Source organism: Nothoprocta perdicaria, unplaced genomic scaffold (genome assembly GCF_003342845.1).
Source record: "Nothoprocta perdicaria isolate Ctin4 unplaced genomic scaffold, notPer1 scaffold_252, whole genome shotgun sequence".
Taxonomy (NCBI): domain Eukaryota; kingdom Metazoa; phylum Chordata; class Aves; order Tinamiformes; family Tinamidae; genus Nothoprocta; species Nothoprocta perdicaria.
This window is the reverse complement of record NW_020455480.1, coordinates 79,350-95,573: the sequence shown is the minus strand read 5'-3', so window position 1 is coordinate 95,573 and position 16,224 is coordinate 79,350. Positions and strand designations below refer to the sequence as shown.

The 16,224-nt window shown below is 65.0% G+C and overlaps 2 protein-coding genes across 2 annotated transcripts in view; one reads left to right on the top strand and one right to left on the bottom strand.

Moving 5' to 3' along the window:
- Positions 1–3,418: 3,418 nt before the first annotated feature.
- Positions 3,419–10,231, top strand: TMPRSS4 (transmembrane serine protease 4). The gene is made up of 13 exons (XM_026040289.1): positions 3,419–3,445; positions 5,930–5,963; positions 6,042–6,155; positions 6,247–6,399; positions 6,476–6,605; positions 7,186–7,287; positions 7,364–7,404; positions 7,624–7,786; positions 7,877–8,043; positions 8,120–8,215; positions 8,333–8,472; positions 8,572–8,721; positions 10,175–10,231. The coding sequence occupies exons 1-13, from the start codon at positions 3,419–3,421 to the stop codon at positions 10,229–10,231; spliced, it is 1,374 nt and encodes a 457-aa protein (XP_025896074.1).
- A 932-nt stretch (positions 10,232–11,163) lies between these two features.
- Positions 11,164–16,224, bottom strand: part of SCN4B (sodium voltage-gated channel beta subunit 4) — a 5,583-nt gene continuing 522 nt past the window's right edge. Inside the window, exons 2-6 of the mRNA XM_026040288.1 lie at positions 16,077–16,195; positions 12,869–13,029; positions 12,093–12,318; positions 11,766–11,895; positions 11,164–11,430 (exon numbers count right to left, since the gene is read on the bottom strand). Of these exons, the coding sequence (XP_025896073.1) occupies positions 11,337–11,430; positions 11,766–11,895; positions 12,093–12,318; positions 12,869–13,029; positions 16,077–16,195 (730 nt within the window). The 3' untranslated portion in view covers positions 11,164–11,336. The remainder of the gene's footprint in view (positions 11,431–11,765; positions 11,896–12,092; positions 12,319–12,868; positions 13,030–16,076; positions 16,196–16,224) is intronic.

Here is a 16,224-nt window from a genome sequence, read left to right as displayed (position 1 = left end):
CTCCACCTGCAGCGCACGCGGGCCGCTGCGGGACAGCGGGCACGTCAGGGCGGCGCGCTCGGCTGCGGCCGCAGCCCCGCACCGGGCAAGCACYGAGGCTGCGCAGCCTGCTGCCCCTGCACCCGCACGGCCCCGCTCACCGCATGTGGTACAGGTTGAAGACAAAGTCTGTCCCTGCGCAGGAGAAGGAGGGAGGCGATCACCCCACATCCCTGCGCACCCGTGGCCCTCAGTGCACCCGTACTTACGGTGCCAGCACTGTCCCCTCTGGCAGCAGCGGACAAAGGCGTAGATGAAGAGCAGGAGGACCAGCAGGGCCAGCAGGATGCCCACCACGAGCCCTAGCATGCTGTTGGGCTCTCCTGCAAGGCAGAGCGGGCACAGGCTCCACAGAGAGACCCTAATGCTCCCGAAACGTGGTTGGGAGGAGGGTGGGCAGGGGATAGGGGCCAGCATGCCGTGACCCCCACCCAGTGCTGTGGGGCAGCAAGAGCGTCCCGCTGCCAGGCCCGTGCGCAGCGCGGGGAGCAGCACAAGCCCGCGGCATCCCCTAGCCGCCGTGCAAAATGCCCCTGTGCAGAGCCCAGAACCCTTCCCTGGTCCTGTGGCAGGGCCCCGGCGCCAGCTCTGCCCTGCGCGTCCCTGCGTGCGGCGCAGAGCCTTTCCTGGACGGGCAGTTCCCTCTAGAGGACATGCGTGTCAAGGCAGGCTCTGTCAGTGTGCAGGGCTGCCGCTGGGACGCGGGGAGGCTGCGCTGCGCACGGCAGCACGGGTCTGTCCTGCAGGCGCTGCCGGGCCCCACGGCAGGCCCAGCACAGGCCGCTGCCCCCAGCAGCCCCACAGGCAGCCAGCACAGCCGGCGCAGCACGGCCGGAGCGGGAGCTGCTGTGCTGGGACACCCATGGCACAGAGCCCASCGCCGTGCACAGCACAGGCTGCAGCTCCTGCTCCCCTAGCGCCCGGCACGAGCATCACCAGGCACCGTCTCCACTCCCACGAGGGGACGGCAGGGCTTGCACGCACCTGCACGCACGGGCACACACGGAGGCTCCGCGGCGAGCTGCCGGCACACGGCGAGGGTGCCGTGCCTCGCAGCCGCACGAGTGAGACAGCGGAAAGGGATGACCTAACAGCAACTAAATTTAGCCAGATGCCGCTGGAGTGAGAACATTTCCCCTGTGGTCACAGTGTTTACACAGTGAGCAACGCGCCAAATCCTCCTGCAACCCACAGCACTTGCTCGACCTGCCGGGATGCGGCAAAGCCCCAGTGCTCATGACGCTGCCGCCTCCGCGTCACACGGTGTCCCAGCGCGACTGGGACCTGCCTGCCTTTCCCATGGGCCGTCGTGGGGGGCAGCACACGTGGGCGGATGCCAAACCCCACTTCAGCCGGGCCAGGCATGCCCCGGAGCCGGGGGCAGCACGGCYCACCGCCTGGCGCCAGGCCAACACACACGTGCCTGGGTACATAGGAATAGCAGAATACCCGCCCCAGCTCCGTGCTGCGGCGTGGGCACTACCTCCCGTGGGAGGSTCCCGGGCAGCGGAAGGAGCCCAACACAGAGCGCGTGGCGCAGCGGGGCTGGCGCACGACTCGGCCCCTCCTCACCTCTTGACCCAGTCTGCTCCCTGCCCCGGGCACCGCCGGGGCCAGGAAGCTCCTCGCCCAACTGGTTCCCGCCCAGGGCAGAGCGGGAGCACTGGCGGGCCTGGCTGCCCAGGCGAGGGGCAGCCCCCTTGGCAGCAGCCTCCTTGGGGCCGTGGCTGGCTGCTCTCCTGTGCACCACGCAGCCCTGCGGAGATCGAGCTCACCGTGCTGAGAGCCCAGGGGCAGGGGTGCCAGGACCCCCCGGGGGTGGCACCCAGGTTGAGAGGGTGTCTCATGCTTCACGAGGTACTTACCACTGTGCTCAAGCATCATCTCAAAGCCCCAGGCGCGCGGTCAGGGGATGCAGGGGGGAATCGCCAGCTGCACAGGACAGAAAGGGGGAAAGCGCTCCGTGGCTGCCGGGGGAAGAGAGCAGAGAGGGCTAAGCATTACAATCAGAGCAGAGCTTTGGGCGAGCCGAGCGTGGCCTGGGCCTGACCCCGGAGGGCTGCGGGAGCCACGTGGCCAGCGGCACACYGAGCACTGGAGGCAGCCGCCCGGGGCGGCGCGCGCGGCCGCGCGCCAGGCAGCAGAGCCCCAGGGGCGCCCGCAGCCGTGACATAACATCTGCAAACCTGAGGCGCTCCCGCCACGCCGCCGCGCCACCTCGGAGCAGGAAGAGCGCTCRCCACCACCTCCTGCCCCAGGGGCACGGGGACTGTGCTCTGTCCTGCATGGGCCCTAGCAGCGGGCCCAGCACCCGGCAGAACCCAAGGGCTGCAGGGCGCTGGCAGAGGCACAGGCTGCACTTTGCTCCAGAGAAGCTCCCTGGACTCTGCCTGGCTCAAGTGATCTGCTTTTTCTTGTGACATCTGCATCCGGCCCCGTTCCAGCACCTGCACATCCCCACCTGCTCAGAGAGAGCATCCCTCACCCGCAGAGAAGGGCGCAGAMGCCAGAAGTCCCTGCGCTGCCCTCCCTTCTGCAAGGGAGCAGCTGGCACTCCAAGTGCACGCAAGGACAGGGGTGGCGGTGTCCTGGGCCAGGAGCCGCRGGGATGTGGAGCTCTGGGATCTCTGCGCTGGTGCAGCGCCCGGGGCTCGCGGCGGCGGCTCTTCCCTGCCCTCAGCGACAGGAGCAGGGACGCAGTTAGTCACACAGCCTCCGCTGCCGTCTGTCCTGCCCAAGGCCGGGCTTTCTAGCCCAGGGCAGCCGGGGCCGCCCGCAGCCGCACACCCGCTGACCCCGCGCCGGCCCGGTGCCAGGAGCGCGCCCAGCCACCTCCTCCCACGCGCCGCCGCCGGCGGTCCCCGTCACCCRCACCCACAGAGCCGGCAGGTCAGCGCGGCCTCCTCCGAGTGCTGCCTGTGGCTCYAGGCTCCTGCCGCGCAGCGCCCAGCTGCATCCAAAGGGCCTCTCTGTGCCCCAAGCCAYGGGGTTGCTGGTGGGGCAGCCCTGYGCAAACCTGGGCACCCATCCTGCCTGGTAGCACCCATGGGCGAACACAGCGCCTCTTTTCCCCGGGACATGTGTCCAACTTGCCTTGTGCGCCTGGGTTCAGAAGCAGTGACCAGGTGACCTGAGGGACAGGAGCATGGTGGCCCAGTAACCTCGTGCGTAAACTCTTCCCCTTTCCTCCTCCACCTAGTAAAATCTGCTTCAGAAAACAGCTCAGTGCAATGCGGAAGAGCTGGGCCAAGAGCAGGACAGTTGTGGTTGCTCTTACCGTCGGGAAAGGAGCATGCAAAAGTCACCTTGTCAGTCACTCCGTTTCTGAYAAGTTATTTTGTGACAGTGGCTCCACAAGTGAGTCACTTGGCAGCGGTAGATGCTCTGGAGATTACAGCAGGTGATGGTACTGCTGATAGACTGGTGTTATATTACAATACAAATCATAATTCCTGTTTCACAACTCCCCTTGTGGGTTTCAAGGAGTGCTTGGGCGGTCCTGTCCCAGTGCTTTTACAGCCGAGGCAGGGCCGGGCCAGAGCGGCACAGGACAGGGAGCAGGGAGCGCCGCCTGCCCGGGCTCCGCGCCGCCGGGCACCCACGGCTCCGCGCGCCGGAGGGCAGCGCCCGCGATCCCAGGGGCTGCGGAGGACTCGGAGCCGCGCCAGCATGGTGAGTTGCCCTCCGCCTGGCCCCTCTGTGCGGCACCGCTGGGGACGGCGTCTGCTGGGGGACTGCAGAGAGCAGGCAAGGAGCAGCGTCCGGATCCCAGACCTGCTGCTCCCCGGGCCTGCTCAGCTGCACCCGCSGGACTAGGAGCCATCAGCCCGTCCCGGCGGATGCTGCGCACCTGCTGGGCACAGCACCTGCCCGTCCTTGTGCTCCCACTGTCCAAAGCTGCGGCTTTCCAACGGGGAAGCAGGCAGGCAGGGAGCTGCCCCCCTCACAGCTCTGTGCCGAGGGCAAAAGCCCTTCCACAGAAGGTCATGCCCCTCTTTATCCCATTGCCAGCACGCAGGTCCCCTAACTCACCTCCTGCGTGTGCCAGTGGGACAAACGTTGGGGCTCAAGAAGCAGCGCAGGCAGCCAGCCCCACCGCAGTGCAGCTGGTAACCGTAGAGCTTGCTGCCGCCAAGGCCGGGCTTTGCTGGGGAGCGTCCCACCCCGGCACCCCGCGACGTCCCGTTCCCMCTTCGCCGGTGCGGGGCTCGCGCGCTTCCCCGGGCTGGGCACGGCAGCCTCATTAGTCACGGCAGCTAGGAGTTTCCAAGGAAATGGGGCTTGCGCGCGGCACGGAGGTTGGCATGGCTGCGGCCATGCTTGATTTACCCTGCGCAGCTTGGCTCCGAGCGTGGCTGGCAGGGAGAGGGGGAATGCGCGCGGGGCAGCGCCGAGCTGCGAATGCACTGCACATCGCGGGCAGAAGGAACGGCAAAGGAGCAGCAGCGGCGGCCCCGGCTGCTGCGGGCAGGAGCTGGTAGGAAGAGCCGGCCGGCAGGGCAGGGCAGGGCACGCGGTTCCCGCAGGGAACCGTTAGGCTCCCATTAGCCGGGTCATGCCCAGCCCCAGCTGAGGCGACACAAGAGGGCAGCTGGCCCAAGGCCGGCCGGGGGACGTGGGCAGCGAGCGGGGCACATTGCAGAGCTCCATGTGGCCCCTTGCACGGCTGCCAGCGTCCCCAGCGCAGCCGCCCGGCGCAGGGTTGGGCTCTCGCCCGGAGCAGCAGTGCAAACATGCCCAGCCTCTGCTGCCAAGGGAGGAAACAGGCTGCTCCTGCAGGCAGAGGAATGAAAGCACAAAGAGCACAGGCTCCTACACCACAAACTCACTTGGCTTTTGCTCCAGGATGTGCGGGTTTCTGGTAGCATTTGTCTCTGCTCATGCTGGAGAGATGTCCTGCAAAAAARGCCAATCCTTACCTGTCGCAGTAGAGACTAGAAGCTACAGCAAAGGGAATGGCCTTGCTGAGGGCTGGAAGGAGCCTCCAAGCACGGTGTTAATGTGCCACSGCCATGGCCTCAGAAGGACAGCCGCGCGCTCGCAGCATGCAGACAGCCAGGGAGCAGCTCTCAGCAGCAGGGTCCAGGCAGGATTGCAAAACCCTGGGGGGGGAGTTGTGCGGCATCCCCCCAAAGCCGGGCGAACGGCCACTGAACGCTCTCTGGCAGCAGCGTGGTGGTGCCGTCCCGCTGCAACCTGCCAGGGGCAGGATCAGGAGGCAGCAGTGCCGCGTTTTGCTGCTCCAGCGACGGTCACGGCAGGAGCTGTTTGCCGTGTCTCCTAGCAGCGCCGTGGCTCTACCCGTCCTCCCTCGGCCCCGAGCTCCCCCGGGCTGCTTTCTCTGGGGCTCTGCAGGCTCCCGCAGTGCTAGGGCAGCCACCTGCAGCAGTGCTGCCACCAGAGCGTGCCAGCTGTGCCACTGCTCAGGCCWGTCAGGGAGCACAAGCTGTGCCGTGGTGGGCCGGGGGACACAGTGCTTTAACTCAGTGTTTCGTGGCACACCAGCAAGCAGCTCCTGYGTAAACCTTGTGAACATTTAGGCCTCGGTGACATTAAAAAGACAGGAACTGTGTAACAGCAAGAGCCAGTTACCTGAATGGCGTAGGGGGTGCCCTGGGGCAGGGCACGGCCGGGCTCACCCGGGGCGAGAGCCGTGACGTTGCACGGTCGGTGGCAGCGTGCGCACGCAGCTCTGGCAAGGCCCAGCTCTGCAGGAAACGCTCCGGCAAGGACGTGCCAGGCTCCACGTCCCCATAGGGCCTTCACCTGGGCTCTGCTCTTGCGGCCGCGTGTGCGGTGAGGAGTTCATGCGGGGCGAGCTCCCAGCTCCCGGCTGCTCTTCCCCTGTTCTTTCTGCTCCTTACTCGGGTTTCCCCTTCTGGTTTTGCAGGACGAAGCCTCCGAGCGACCGCTGAATGGCACAGGTAATGCCCAGTGGGACAGGAGCATGGCCACACCGAGCCCCGTGCCGCTCAGTCACGCTCCTCTGCGTTGGGTTGCAGGTGCCAGGGCAGGTCCCAAGGCCTCCACGGCACTGCAGAGGTTCAAGCGCATCGGCATCCCCATCCTGGTGGCCGTGCTCGGCCTCGCCAGCCTCATAGCCATCGGCTTCTTCAGTACGGCCGCTGCTCTCCCCCACCATCGCTGGGCTCAGACGGGACCAGCTCGGTCCCTCCCCACCAAGCCCTGATCCCGGTTCCCCTGCAGCCAAGGTCTACCTGGACTACTACTACTTCTTCTGCAAGCAGCCGCTGCGGCTGCTGCCGCTGGAGCAGGTGTGCGACGGGCAGGCCGACTGCGCGCAGGGCGAGGACGAGGCCAGCTGCGCCCAGGGGGTCCCCGACGGGCCACAGGTGGCCGGTGAGTGCAGGGCGCTGCAAACCCCACGCAGAGCCTCCGCCGGCCCCGGCAGGGCTGACGCCACCTCTCGCTCCAGTCCGCATCTCCAGGGACAGATCCACGCTGCAGGTTCTGGACACCGTCACCGGAGCCTGGTGCAGGGTCTGCCACGACCACTTCAACCTCACGCTGGCCAAGGCGGCTTGCGAGCAAATGGGCTACAGCAGGTAGGAGGCTGCTAGCTGCCCTGCTTCCTGAAGCGCTGCAGCGCTGAGTCCCCACTCMCGGTCCCCCCATGCCAGAGCAGCCCCCCGTCTCCAGCAGCATGGCCCCAGGGCTGGCTCTGTGCCTAGCGCAGCTTTTCATCCGCAGCCCCTACAACGGAGGCAGGGTGTGGGTCACAGAGCTGCTCCCATTAGAAGACTGGCATGGCTTTGCCTGGGCTGTTGGTGTGCTGGCTTGGTGCTGCCCATCCATGGCACCAGGGCTGCGCATCCCTCGCAGACCTCCTCCTTGGAGCACCTCTCTGAGGCAGGCTTTTCCTCTGAGGCATTGGCTTGCAGTGCCCAGCTTAGCTGCAGCTGATTAAAGCAGAGAAATCTTGACAGCCTCTAGCATAAGGTGCCAGTCCTAAGAAATGAGGGGCTGGGTGCCAAGAAGATGGTTCTGGTCTGCAGCGGCAGCATCACTGGCCCCAGGTGGATCCTTGCTCCCCTGGGAGCTGGGGTTGGAGCGGAAACGGTGCTATCCGTCCCAAAGGTGCAGGTGACCGCCCCTGAGCCCGTGCCTCTGCTCGGTGTCTTGCAGCCGCCCAGCCTTCCGCGCAGTGGCCTCGGGCGGCGAGCAGGCGCTGCCCCTGCGCGAGGTCGCGCTGAGCGCCGGCAGCCTCCGCGTGCGCGAGGCAGGCAGGTGAGGGTGCCGCCAGCGAGCGGCGCCGGCCGCAGCGCGCGCAGMCCGTGCTCACGCAGCGCCGTCCCTCCCGCAGGAAGTGTCTCTCGGGCTCCGCCGTCTCGCTGCTCTGCTCCCGTAAGTACCGTGGCGCGGGGCGGGGGGGCCACGCGCCCTGCACCTCGGGCAGCAACGCGTGCAAGCCGAGAGCTGCGCCTGCCCGGCGCTGGGCAAGCGGTGCGGAAGGCGCCAGGACGGCACCGCGCTGGCTCTCCCTGCGGGCAGCAGCGAGGGCAGGGCGCTGCGCGGCCCTCGGCGGCCGCCAGCGCTAACGTGCTGCTCCACGGCGGCTGGCAGAGGCGTGCGGCGAGAGCAGCCGGGCCCCGCGCGTGCTGGGCGGGCGCCCAGCGCCCATCGAGGCCTGGCCCTGGCAGGTGAGCCTGCGGTACCGCCAGGAGCACATCTGCGGCGGCAGCATCCTCGACGCCCGCTGGATCCTCACTGCCGCGCACTGCTTCAAGTGAGGCCTCGGAGCCGTGAGGCGCCGCCGCCGGCCCCGTGGGGCTGCCGCGGGCTGGGTGAGGGCAGTGAGGACCGCGTCTCCGTGCAGGAACAACCCCCTGGTGCAGCGATGGCGCGTGAAGGCCGGCTCCGACCTGCTCTCGGGCAGCGCCAGCCTTGACGTGGAGAAGGTCTTCCTGGCCCAGACGACGTCCGCACCTTCCAAGGATGATGACATCGCGCTGGTCAAGCTGCGCTCCCCGCTGCACTTCTCCGGTGAGCGGGGGTTCGGCCGCCGGGCCAGGAGCCCGGGCACAGGGAGCCAGGCTCAGAGCACGGCTCTGCCCCGCAGGCAGCAGCAAGCCCATCTGTCTGCCCTATTTCGACGAGGAGCTGCGCGCCGGCACCGCGCTCTGGGTCACGGGCTGGGGTTACACGCAGGAGCATGGTGAGTGCCGTCGAGGGCATGCCGAGCACCCCGGCCACCCTCCTCCTCCTCCAGCACGGTGCACCCAGCACGGGAGAAGAGAGGGGTCCGGGTGCTGAGCAGGCGCCCCGCACACAGGCAAGTTGTCCGAGAGCCTGCAGGAGGCGGAGGTGATGCTCATAGACAACCAGAGCTGCAACCGGGCCGCCTACCACGGCGAGGTGACGGCGAGGATGCTGTGCGCGGGCCTGCCCCAGGGCGGCGTGGACACGTGCCAGGTGAGCAGGGCCCACGGTGCCCGCAGAGCAGCCGCGCACGCCGGGCCGGCTCGGCGCCGGGCGCGCGCTGCCGCCTGCTCAGGCTGCCCGGCTCCGCAGGGGGACAGCGGCGGGCCCCTGCTCTACTCGCACGGCCGCTGGCAGGTGGTGGGCATCGTCAGCTGGGGCCAGGGCTGCGGCACGCCCAGCACGCCCGGCGTCTACACCAGCGTGCGAGCCTACCTCAACTGGATCCACACCGTGCGCAGGGTCAGTGCGCGGCCTCGTGCGGCACGGGGCGCTGGGAGGCAGGCGCGCTGTCCAACACAGGCATCTCCTCCTCTGCCCCTCCAGTCGGAGCTGTGAGACCTGCGGGCCAGGTCCCCTCCATCCCCGACTTCCCAGCCCTCCTGCACTTGGCTCTCCCGGCCCTGGCAGCAGCTGGGAAACCAACCTGGAGCTGCTGAGGACCTGCAAAGCTCGTGACCCCGCTGGGCAGGCTGTGGCTTAGCACGTCCAAGGGCAGCCACGGCAAGGGAGGGCAGCTCGGAGCAGCGGCACCAAGCCCGCGGAGCAAGTCGCCTGGCCCAAGCTGCCTTGCCGAAGCGGAGAGCAGTTCATGGCCCCGGGCCGCCGTGCTGCGTCAGGCGGGCTCGTGCGCGCCGAGGCTGCTGCTCGCCCCAATTCGGCCCCTGTCCTCCTTCGCGCGGAGAGGCGATGCTTGTGCTGGCGCAGACCCCCCTCTAAAAGAAAGGATATGTTTTTTTCACGCAGTCTGAGACACAGTTTATTCCTCTTTGCCTTTTTTTAAAATGAGGACAAAGAGGGGCTTTTCTAAGAAAGAGAAGGGGGCACAAATGTTTCCAGAAAGACAGAGACTCTGGAATGGAGTCAACCTGGAGACTCTCTTTTCCTTGGGAAAGGTGCTGGCCACCCACGCTGGGGCTGCAAGCCCCAGAGAGCACTCCCAAAAAGCCAAGCTGGAGAGCATTTCTCTAGTAAATATAATCTTTATTCCATTCAAGGCAAAGCTTGCTAAAACTCTACAGTGCAAAATGTGTTTAAAGTTGTAACACAGCGTGTTGCACACACCCTGCGTGGGCTCGCAGCTATCTCCTATGCGTGTCTATGCACCTACGCACACCTGCGTGGGTCACAGCACAGCACAGCACAGCACCCGTGTCCAGCAGTGCCATCCCCAGGGCACAGCGCAAGAAGCCCCAGGGCCAGCACGGGCCCCGCAGCAACCCCCTTCTTCCCCACGGTGCTGCCTGCACCACCTGCACGTGCATGCCTGCAGTTACAGCTCCAAAACTGCTTATGTGGACTGCTTTCCTTCAAGCCAGAGGAATAATCCATGCATAGTACAGCATTGCATATCCTGTGGTAAGTGGAGCTGGGTCCAGATACCGTCTAAAAAAGGCTGGCAGGTTAGGACAGCTTAAAATAGTTCTTCCAAAAAAAAAAAAAAAAACACCAAAAAGCCCCCCAAAACCTCCCTCCTCTTCTCACTGTCCTCTCCCCTGGGAGGTCTTCCCCAAGGATGGGCCGGGGGCTCACAGGATGTCTGGGGGGATCCTCCAGATCACCTCTTGGCAGCGGGACTCACGGGGAACGGGCAGTCCTGGGGAGCCAAGCGATCTGCCAGAGGATCCTGCGGGTGCCTAGGGCAGAGACGAGACCGGGATCCCGGTGCCTGACTCCCACTCCTCCCCTTCCCTAGCAGCCAGGGAAGCCGGCGGGCACCATGCAGCCCCACCGTGGTGGCACTGCCGTGTAGCCAACAACAGCAGCCAGGAAGGGAACGAGTCACTCCCCAAAGCACACGGGCACCTTGCAGAACTACCTCGCTCCCTGGGTGGTGCTTTATGCATCCAGTTCCTTGGAAGCCCAGCGAGGCTCTACACGGCCAGCAGCAGAGCGGGGCATGCGGGTGTGCTTGCATGCCTTGCCTTCTGCCAGTGAGCTCCCTCCTTTGAAGCACAGTGGCTAGTGTTCCCGAGAAGCCCTGCTCGTGCACTCCCCACAGGGCTCCAGTGCTCCTGAACCGCAGCAGCACACGGGTCCTCCCCGCACACCCTCTGGCTTTGCACCTGCAACGTCCTCCTGCAAGGACCTCAAAGCATGGGACAAGAGCGAGCCAAGGAAGCCTCACAGCATCCCCTGCGAGGTAGAGCACTGTTACTATCCCCATTTTACAGGGGGGGAAACTGAGGCAGGGCGAGGCAAGGTGCCTTGCCCCAGGCCACGCAGCCAGGCCGCGGCAGGAGCGGGCTGGAGCAGCCCGATCCCACTGCTCTCGCCGGGATGCAGCCGCGCTCCCTCCGTGCCCTGTGGCCGCAGGGCCACAGCTGCCTGGGGTGAAAGGGAAACACAGGCTGCCTTTTCCCCGCGGGAGTTGGGTGTAAGAAAGAAAATCCACGTAACGGGCAGCTCGGCTACGGCAGCGTCACTGCTCTGAGCGCCTAGTTTCAAGAAGAGGGGCACGCGAGGAAGAGCGGCACCACCCCAAGCCCAGGGGAGCTGCCTGCCAGCGCTCAGCATCACGCAGAGGGCACGGGCCACCGCGAGCAGGGCGCACCGGGCCGCCCGGCCGCCGCAGCCGTCCCGCCGGCCCCCGGGCCGCGCCACGCCGGGCTGCCCGCGGGGCTGTGCCCGGGCACCCCGCGTCCCGGCCCCGCGGCTCCCTCTCGCCTCGGTCGGAGCAGAGCAGGCAGCCGCCCGCGGGCACCGGGGCCATCTCCAGCGGCAGTGCCCGGGTCCCACGGGAACTGACGTCGGCTCCGAGAAGCAGTGCGGGTTGCAGGCACGTGGGTAATAGAAACATGTCTCAAGCGCCAGTAGTTTGGGAGGAAAGCAAAAGGGGAGCCGGGGGCCACGGGCCTTCATGCCTTGGGGGCCACTTTCTGGTCCGCCTTGGAGCCGGCCAGGCCGTTCTCGGTGTTGTCGTTCCCCGAGGAGCTGACAAGGCACTCCTTCCTGAGGGGAATCATAGAATTATAAAATCACAGAATCCTGACGGCTGGAAAAGACTTTCAAGATCATCAAGCCCAACTGGAAGCCCCTCATCACCATGCCTGTTAAAGCATGCCCCCGAGTGCCTCATCTACACATTCTTTGAACACTACCAGGGATGGGGACTCCACCACTTCCTTGGGCAGCTTGCTCCAATGCTTGGCTACTCTTTCCGTGTATAAATCTTTCCTAATATCTAACCTGGATCTCCCCTGCTGCAACTTGAGGACATTTGCTCTTGTCCTATCAGTAGCTATTTTGGAGAAGTGATTGAACCCGCCGCCTCCAGCCCCACTCACTTCCTGTCCTGTGTCTTCTTGATGATGAAGAGGACAACCTTCTTGACCAGCATGAAGAGGATGAGCAGGCCGATGAGCCCGCCCACGACGCCCACGATGATGAGCGTCACCGTGTTGTCGGTCTCCACCACTGCCGGGGAAAGGGCCGCGAGGGGCTCAGCTTGGAGCTGGGGCGAGCTGCCCGCACGAGGTCCCTCCGCTCACCGCCCGCCGCACGGATGCCGCAGGCCAGAGGGACGAGGCCAGCACTGCTCGCGGGGGCGCAGCTGCAGCGAGGAACCCGCGGGTTCATGTGCCCCTGGCCCCGCCACCCCTCGCGGCACTCACTCTTGTGGACCACGGTGAGGAAGATGGAGGCACTGTGCTGCGCGTTCTTCTCCTTGGGGTTCTTGACGTGGCACGTGTACTTCCCGGCGTCGCTGAAGTCCACCTCGTTCAGCAGGATGGAGATGTTGTTCTCCTTGCCGGTTGTGGAGCCCACGAACTCGACGCGGGGGTTGCGCCCCACGAGGAAGGGCTCCGACATCTTGCTCTTTATCTTGCCGTGGTAAATCTGTAGAGATGGACGGGGTCAGCACCGGCACCCCAGGTGAGGAAGAGGCTCGAGTGTTCGCCCTGCCCCACTGCACAAACGGGACCGGCCACATGTCCCAGGGGCCACCGAGGGCATCAGAGCCACAGATCAGCAGGGCAGAGCAGATCAACGCAGCAATGGTAAGGAGCATGGCAAAGAGCAAAGCATAGGCTTAAGAGCACCCTATTCCCCAGGGAAGCAAAGCCACACAGTATTTCAGAGCAAGCAGCAGTGGAGAAAGGAGCCAAAGACTTCCCAAAGTGCAGACCTGCTCCTATGCAGGCAACTTAGGAGCAAGAGGAACGAAGCGGGTTGGTACCTAGGAATTGCACAGAAATAGCTGGACTCAGGAGCAGCAAAATGGTAAAGCTCCAGACCAGCTTTGCAAAAAGCAGAAGTGTGCACGGGGACAGTGTGCCCGGTTTGCAGGGTCCAGTCCCCCGAAGCTGGACGCAAGTGCTGCTCTGCGCTGGGGAAATCCACATGGACTTGCCAGGAAAGCAGAAGGAAAGCTCAGAGAGCTACCCACCATCTCTGTCGAGTTGAAATACCATGTGAAGACCAGGTCCTGGAAGCCTATGCAGGTGGTGAAGACGCAGGGTAGCAGAACGTTGGAGCCATTCAGGGCCGTCACAGTGTTGGTCTTGCCCACAGACACCTCCAAGGCGAAGGCGATGGAGATGTGCAAACCTGGCGGGGAGCGGGGAGGAGACCCTGAGGACAGCATGCTGGCAGGGAGCCCCAAGCCGTCCTTCCCCAGGCCTGCTCCCGGCTCCGGCCAGGGAGAGCACGAGGGCCTCGCTGGAGATAGCAGTGCCCTGCAAATAAGAGCACGTGCTTTGCTGGCAGGGGACGTGCAGGCAAGGCCCTCGCCTCCTCCATGGGCCCACGCGGGGCCTGGTGGGGGGAGCAGAGCAGCCCACGCCTCCGGGGCAGCTCGGTGGGTGCAGGGGCCCCTGCTCCCACAGGACTGGAGGCAGCTGAGCCCGGCTCGCTGCGAGGCAGAGAGGATTCAAGGGGAGCCGTGTCTCACCAAGGAGAAGGCATGCAAATGAAAGCCCCTGATCCGCACGTTATCTACAGCGCCTCAGCTAAACATTAAAGCTGGCAAGGGGAAGCCCGAAGCAAAGAAGAGCTCTCTGTTCCTAGAGCCACGAGGTCAAATGCTAATTAGCATTGCTGTGCTGGCCGGCCGCCCTTTGGACTGTGCCCCCAGCGAAGGGCTCAGGCCGAGCTGGTGCAGCAGGCTCCTTACAGAGGCTGTGCAGCACTAGGAGCAGCATCCCAGCAAGTCTGCCTTGCAAAAAGCTTTGCCTCCCGCTGTAGTTGACGGATGACCTTCAAACTGCAGAAGGCAGCTCTGCTGCTCCTCTCCTCCCCATTTGCAGAGCAGAGAAAAATACATGGAAGGAGCAGTCGCAAGCCCAGCTCCAAGAGCCAAGGGCACGGGTGGCAGCTGCCGGGTCCTGCACAGGGGAAGGGCGCTGCCTTGCTGTGCACCGGGGCCAGCAGTGTCTGCACGATGCCCCTCCTGGGCACAGAGATGTTTTGCTTTGGAGCGACGCGCAGTTCCGGAGCGCAGCCCTGCCTTGCTTGCACCTTGTGGCCAAGGCAGCAGAGCATCCCGCTGCCGCTCCCCAGGCCAGGGACCGCGGGAACCCGTCGGCACTGCAATGCCTTCCCAGCGCTCTGCCTTGCTGGGGCTCCGACTGCTCTGTCCTGTCTCATGCAGGGTGCGAGCGCTCTCCTCGCCCTCCCCACCAGAACCTTGGGTACCGAAGGAAAGGCTGCTCTCTCAGAGAAGACACCAGACAGCCAAAATCACAAGGATCACAGCTCCCTGGAAGCCAGCGTGCAGCTCCCCGACACCTGAGCTCGGAGGAAGCGTCCTGTGCTTCCGGGCGGCTTCTCCGCAGGCGCCTCGGCTGTTCAGCTGTTCTGCTGCACGTGCTGGTGCTCCCAGGCGTGCCCGGCCCGGCCGCGCCGCCGGCTCGCACGCGGGCCGCGCTCCCTGCTGCAGTGCTGCATTGCAAGCACTGCTGCATTGCAAGCACTGCAGCGAGCCACTGCCCTAACTTTGTGCAAAGAAGCCGCTCCCACTCTGCTGGGGAGGCTGCACTCGGTGCGAGGGAGCCTTCCCCAGCAGACAGAGGTCTCTAGCAGCTGCCCAGCACCGTGCCCATGCCAGGGAGGGCACTCCAGGGCCAGGAGAGCGTGCAGGCGATGGGAGCTGCTTCCTGGGGACGCCGGCTTGGCAGGTGTGGCCAAGCAGGCAGGTCCCTTGCAGGGGACAGTTACTTACAGGAAAGACGACTCCTTGCAACTTGTAACACTTTTAATCCTGTCTGCCACCATTATAACATCGTGAGCATAATCTGAATTGCATGTGTGGGCCAAACGGAGGCTCATTTTGTTCCTGTCACACTGTGATCTCAGGAAGACAGAAGCGATATGTTACCACTAAATAAAGCACAGAGGAAAACACATTGAGAGTCCGGAAGATCCCTTCCTGAGCCTGCTGCACCAGCTGTCACCCTGACTTGCTTTACGCCCATAGCTGCTGCCCTGCGCACCCCGGTGTGCTGCTTTGAGCTCCTCCGCTCGCTTGTGCGATCCACCTGAGCAGCCCCTGCCAGGGAAATGCTGCCCCACAAAGGCTTGTGAAAGCCGGCGTGAGCTGCCGGCACGGGCACTGGGGCACAAGCAGTGCTGCTGGGCTGGCCAGCTCCGCTCCGCCGAGAGCCGAGCCCAGGCACGTTTGCTGCGGCCGGGCCACCCAGGCCCCAGCCTGCCCTCGAGCGAGCGCTGCGGGGCAAGGCCCCCCAGCAGCCCCAGGGGAGCACAGGCATCTCGGAAGCACTCGCCCACAGAGCTCCGCACAGAATCGCTCCCCTCCCACCTCCAGGCTTCTGGCCCCCGAGAGCAACCAGTGAGGCAGAGTCCCTGTTCTCAGTCTTGCATCCTGCTGCCCAGTATCCCTGAGCCTCTCCTGGCAGCACGATTCCAGCCTCCCTTGCTGGAAGTACCTGGCACTGCATTTAGGAGGCAGGACTCTCAAAGGAGAGCAGGGAACAGCACCAAATCCGGCAGGGAGTCAGGCCCTTACACACCTCTAGCACCTCCAGCTCTTCTAAAATGCACTGAAGAACTACACCCTGTAAAATGGCTCTCCCGGGAGATTCCCTGAGGTAAGGGCTGCAAAGGCACCCCTTGCTTTTCAGCCCTCTACACCCATTAGCAAGAGGTCGACCTACAGAAGCAGTGGCCAGCGAGGGGCTTGGAACGAGCTCCGGCTGCACCCGCGGCAGGGAGGGGATGGCTGCAGCTGCCTTCCTTCTCTGCACAGCCAGGGCAACGTGGGTGTCCCCAGCAGGGGTCCGAGTGTCATGCTCCAAGCAGTGACCCTGCACGATATTTTGTCCCCAAGCTGGGGAGAAGCGCATGCAAGCGGTTGTTTCACGAAAGAGACTGGAAAAAGAAGGACCTGTCGGCGGGCGTGCCGGCGGCTGTGTTGAAGCAGCGCTTTGCTCCCCCACGGCTGCTCCCCCGGTCACGTTAGCAGGCAGGTAGCAGCGGTCCCTGCTCGCAGCAGCAGCAGCGCAGAGCAAGGCAAAGCAGGACGCAGCCGCAGCGCTCACAGAAGAAAGCTCTGGTGACGGTAGCGGCTGCTGCAGGCAGGGCAGGGGGCTGGAGGCAGGACTTCGGAGTCCTCTCCCGGACTCGGCTCCCGAAGTCACCTTGGACAAGCCACTTATCCTCAGTGCTTCGGACTCCCGGTCTGCAGAGCAGAGACAAGTGCTTGAGCGCCGGGGGAGGGGAAATCCGTCGCAGCGGCGGCGTCCGGCTGGATGCAAAGCTGCGGCGCGCGAAGCGGGGCCGGCGGGC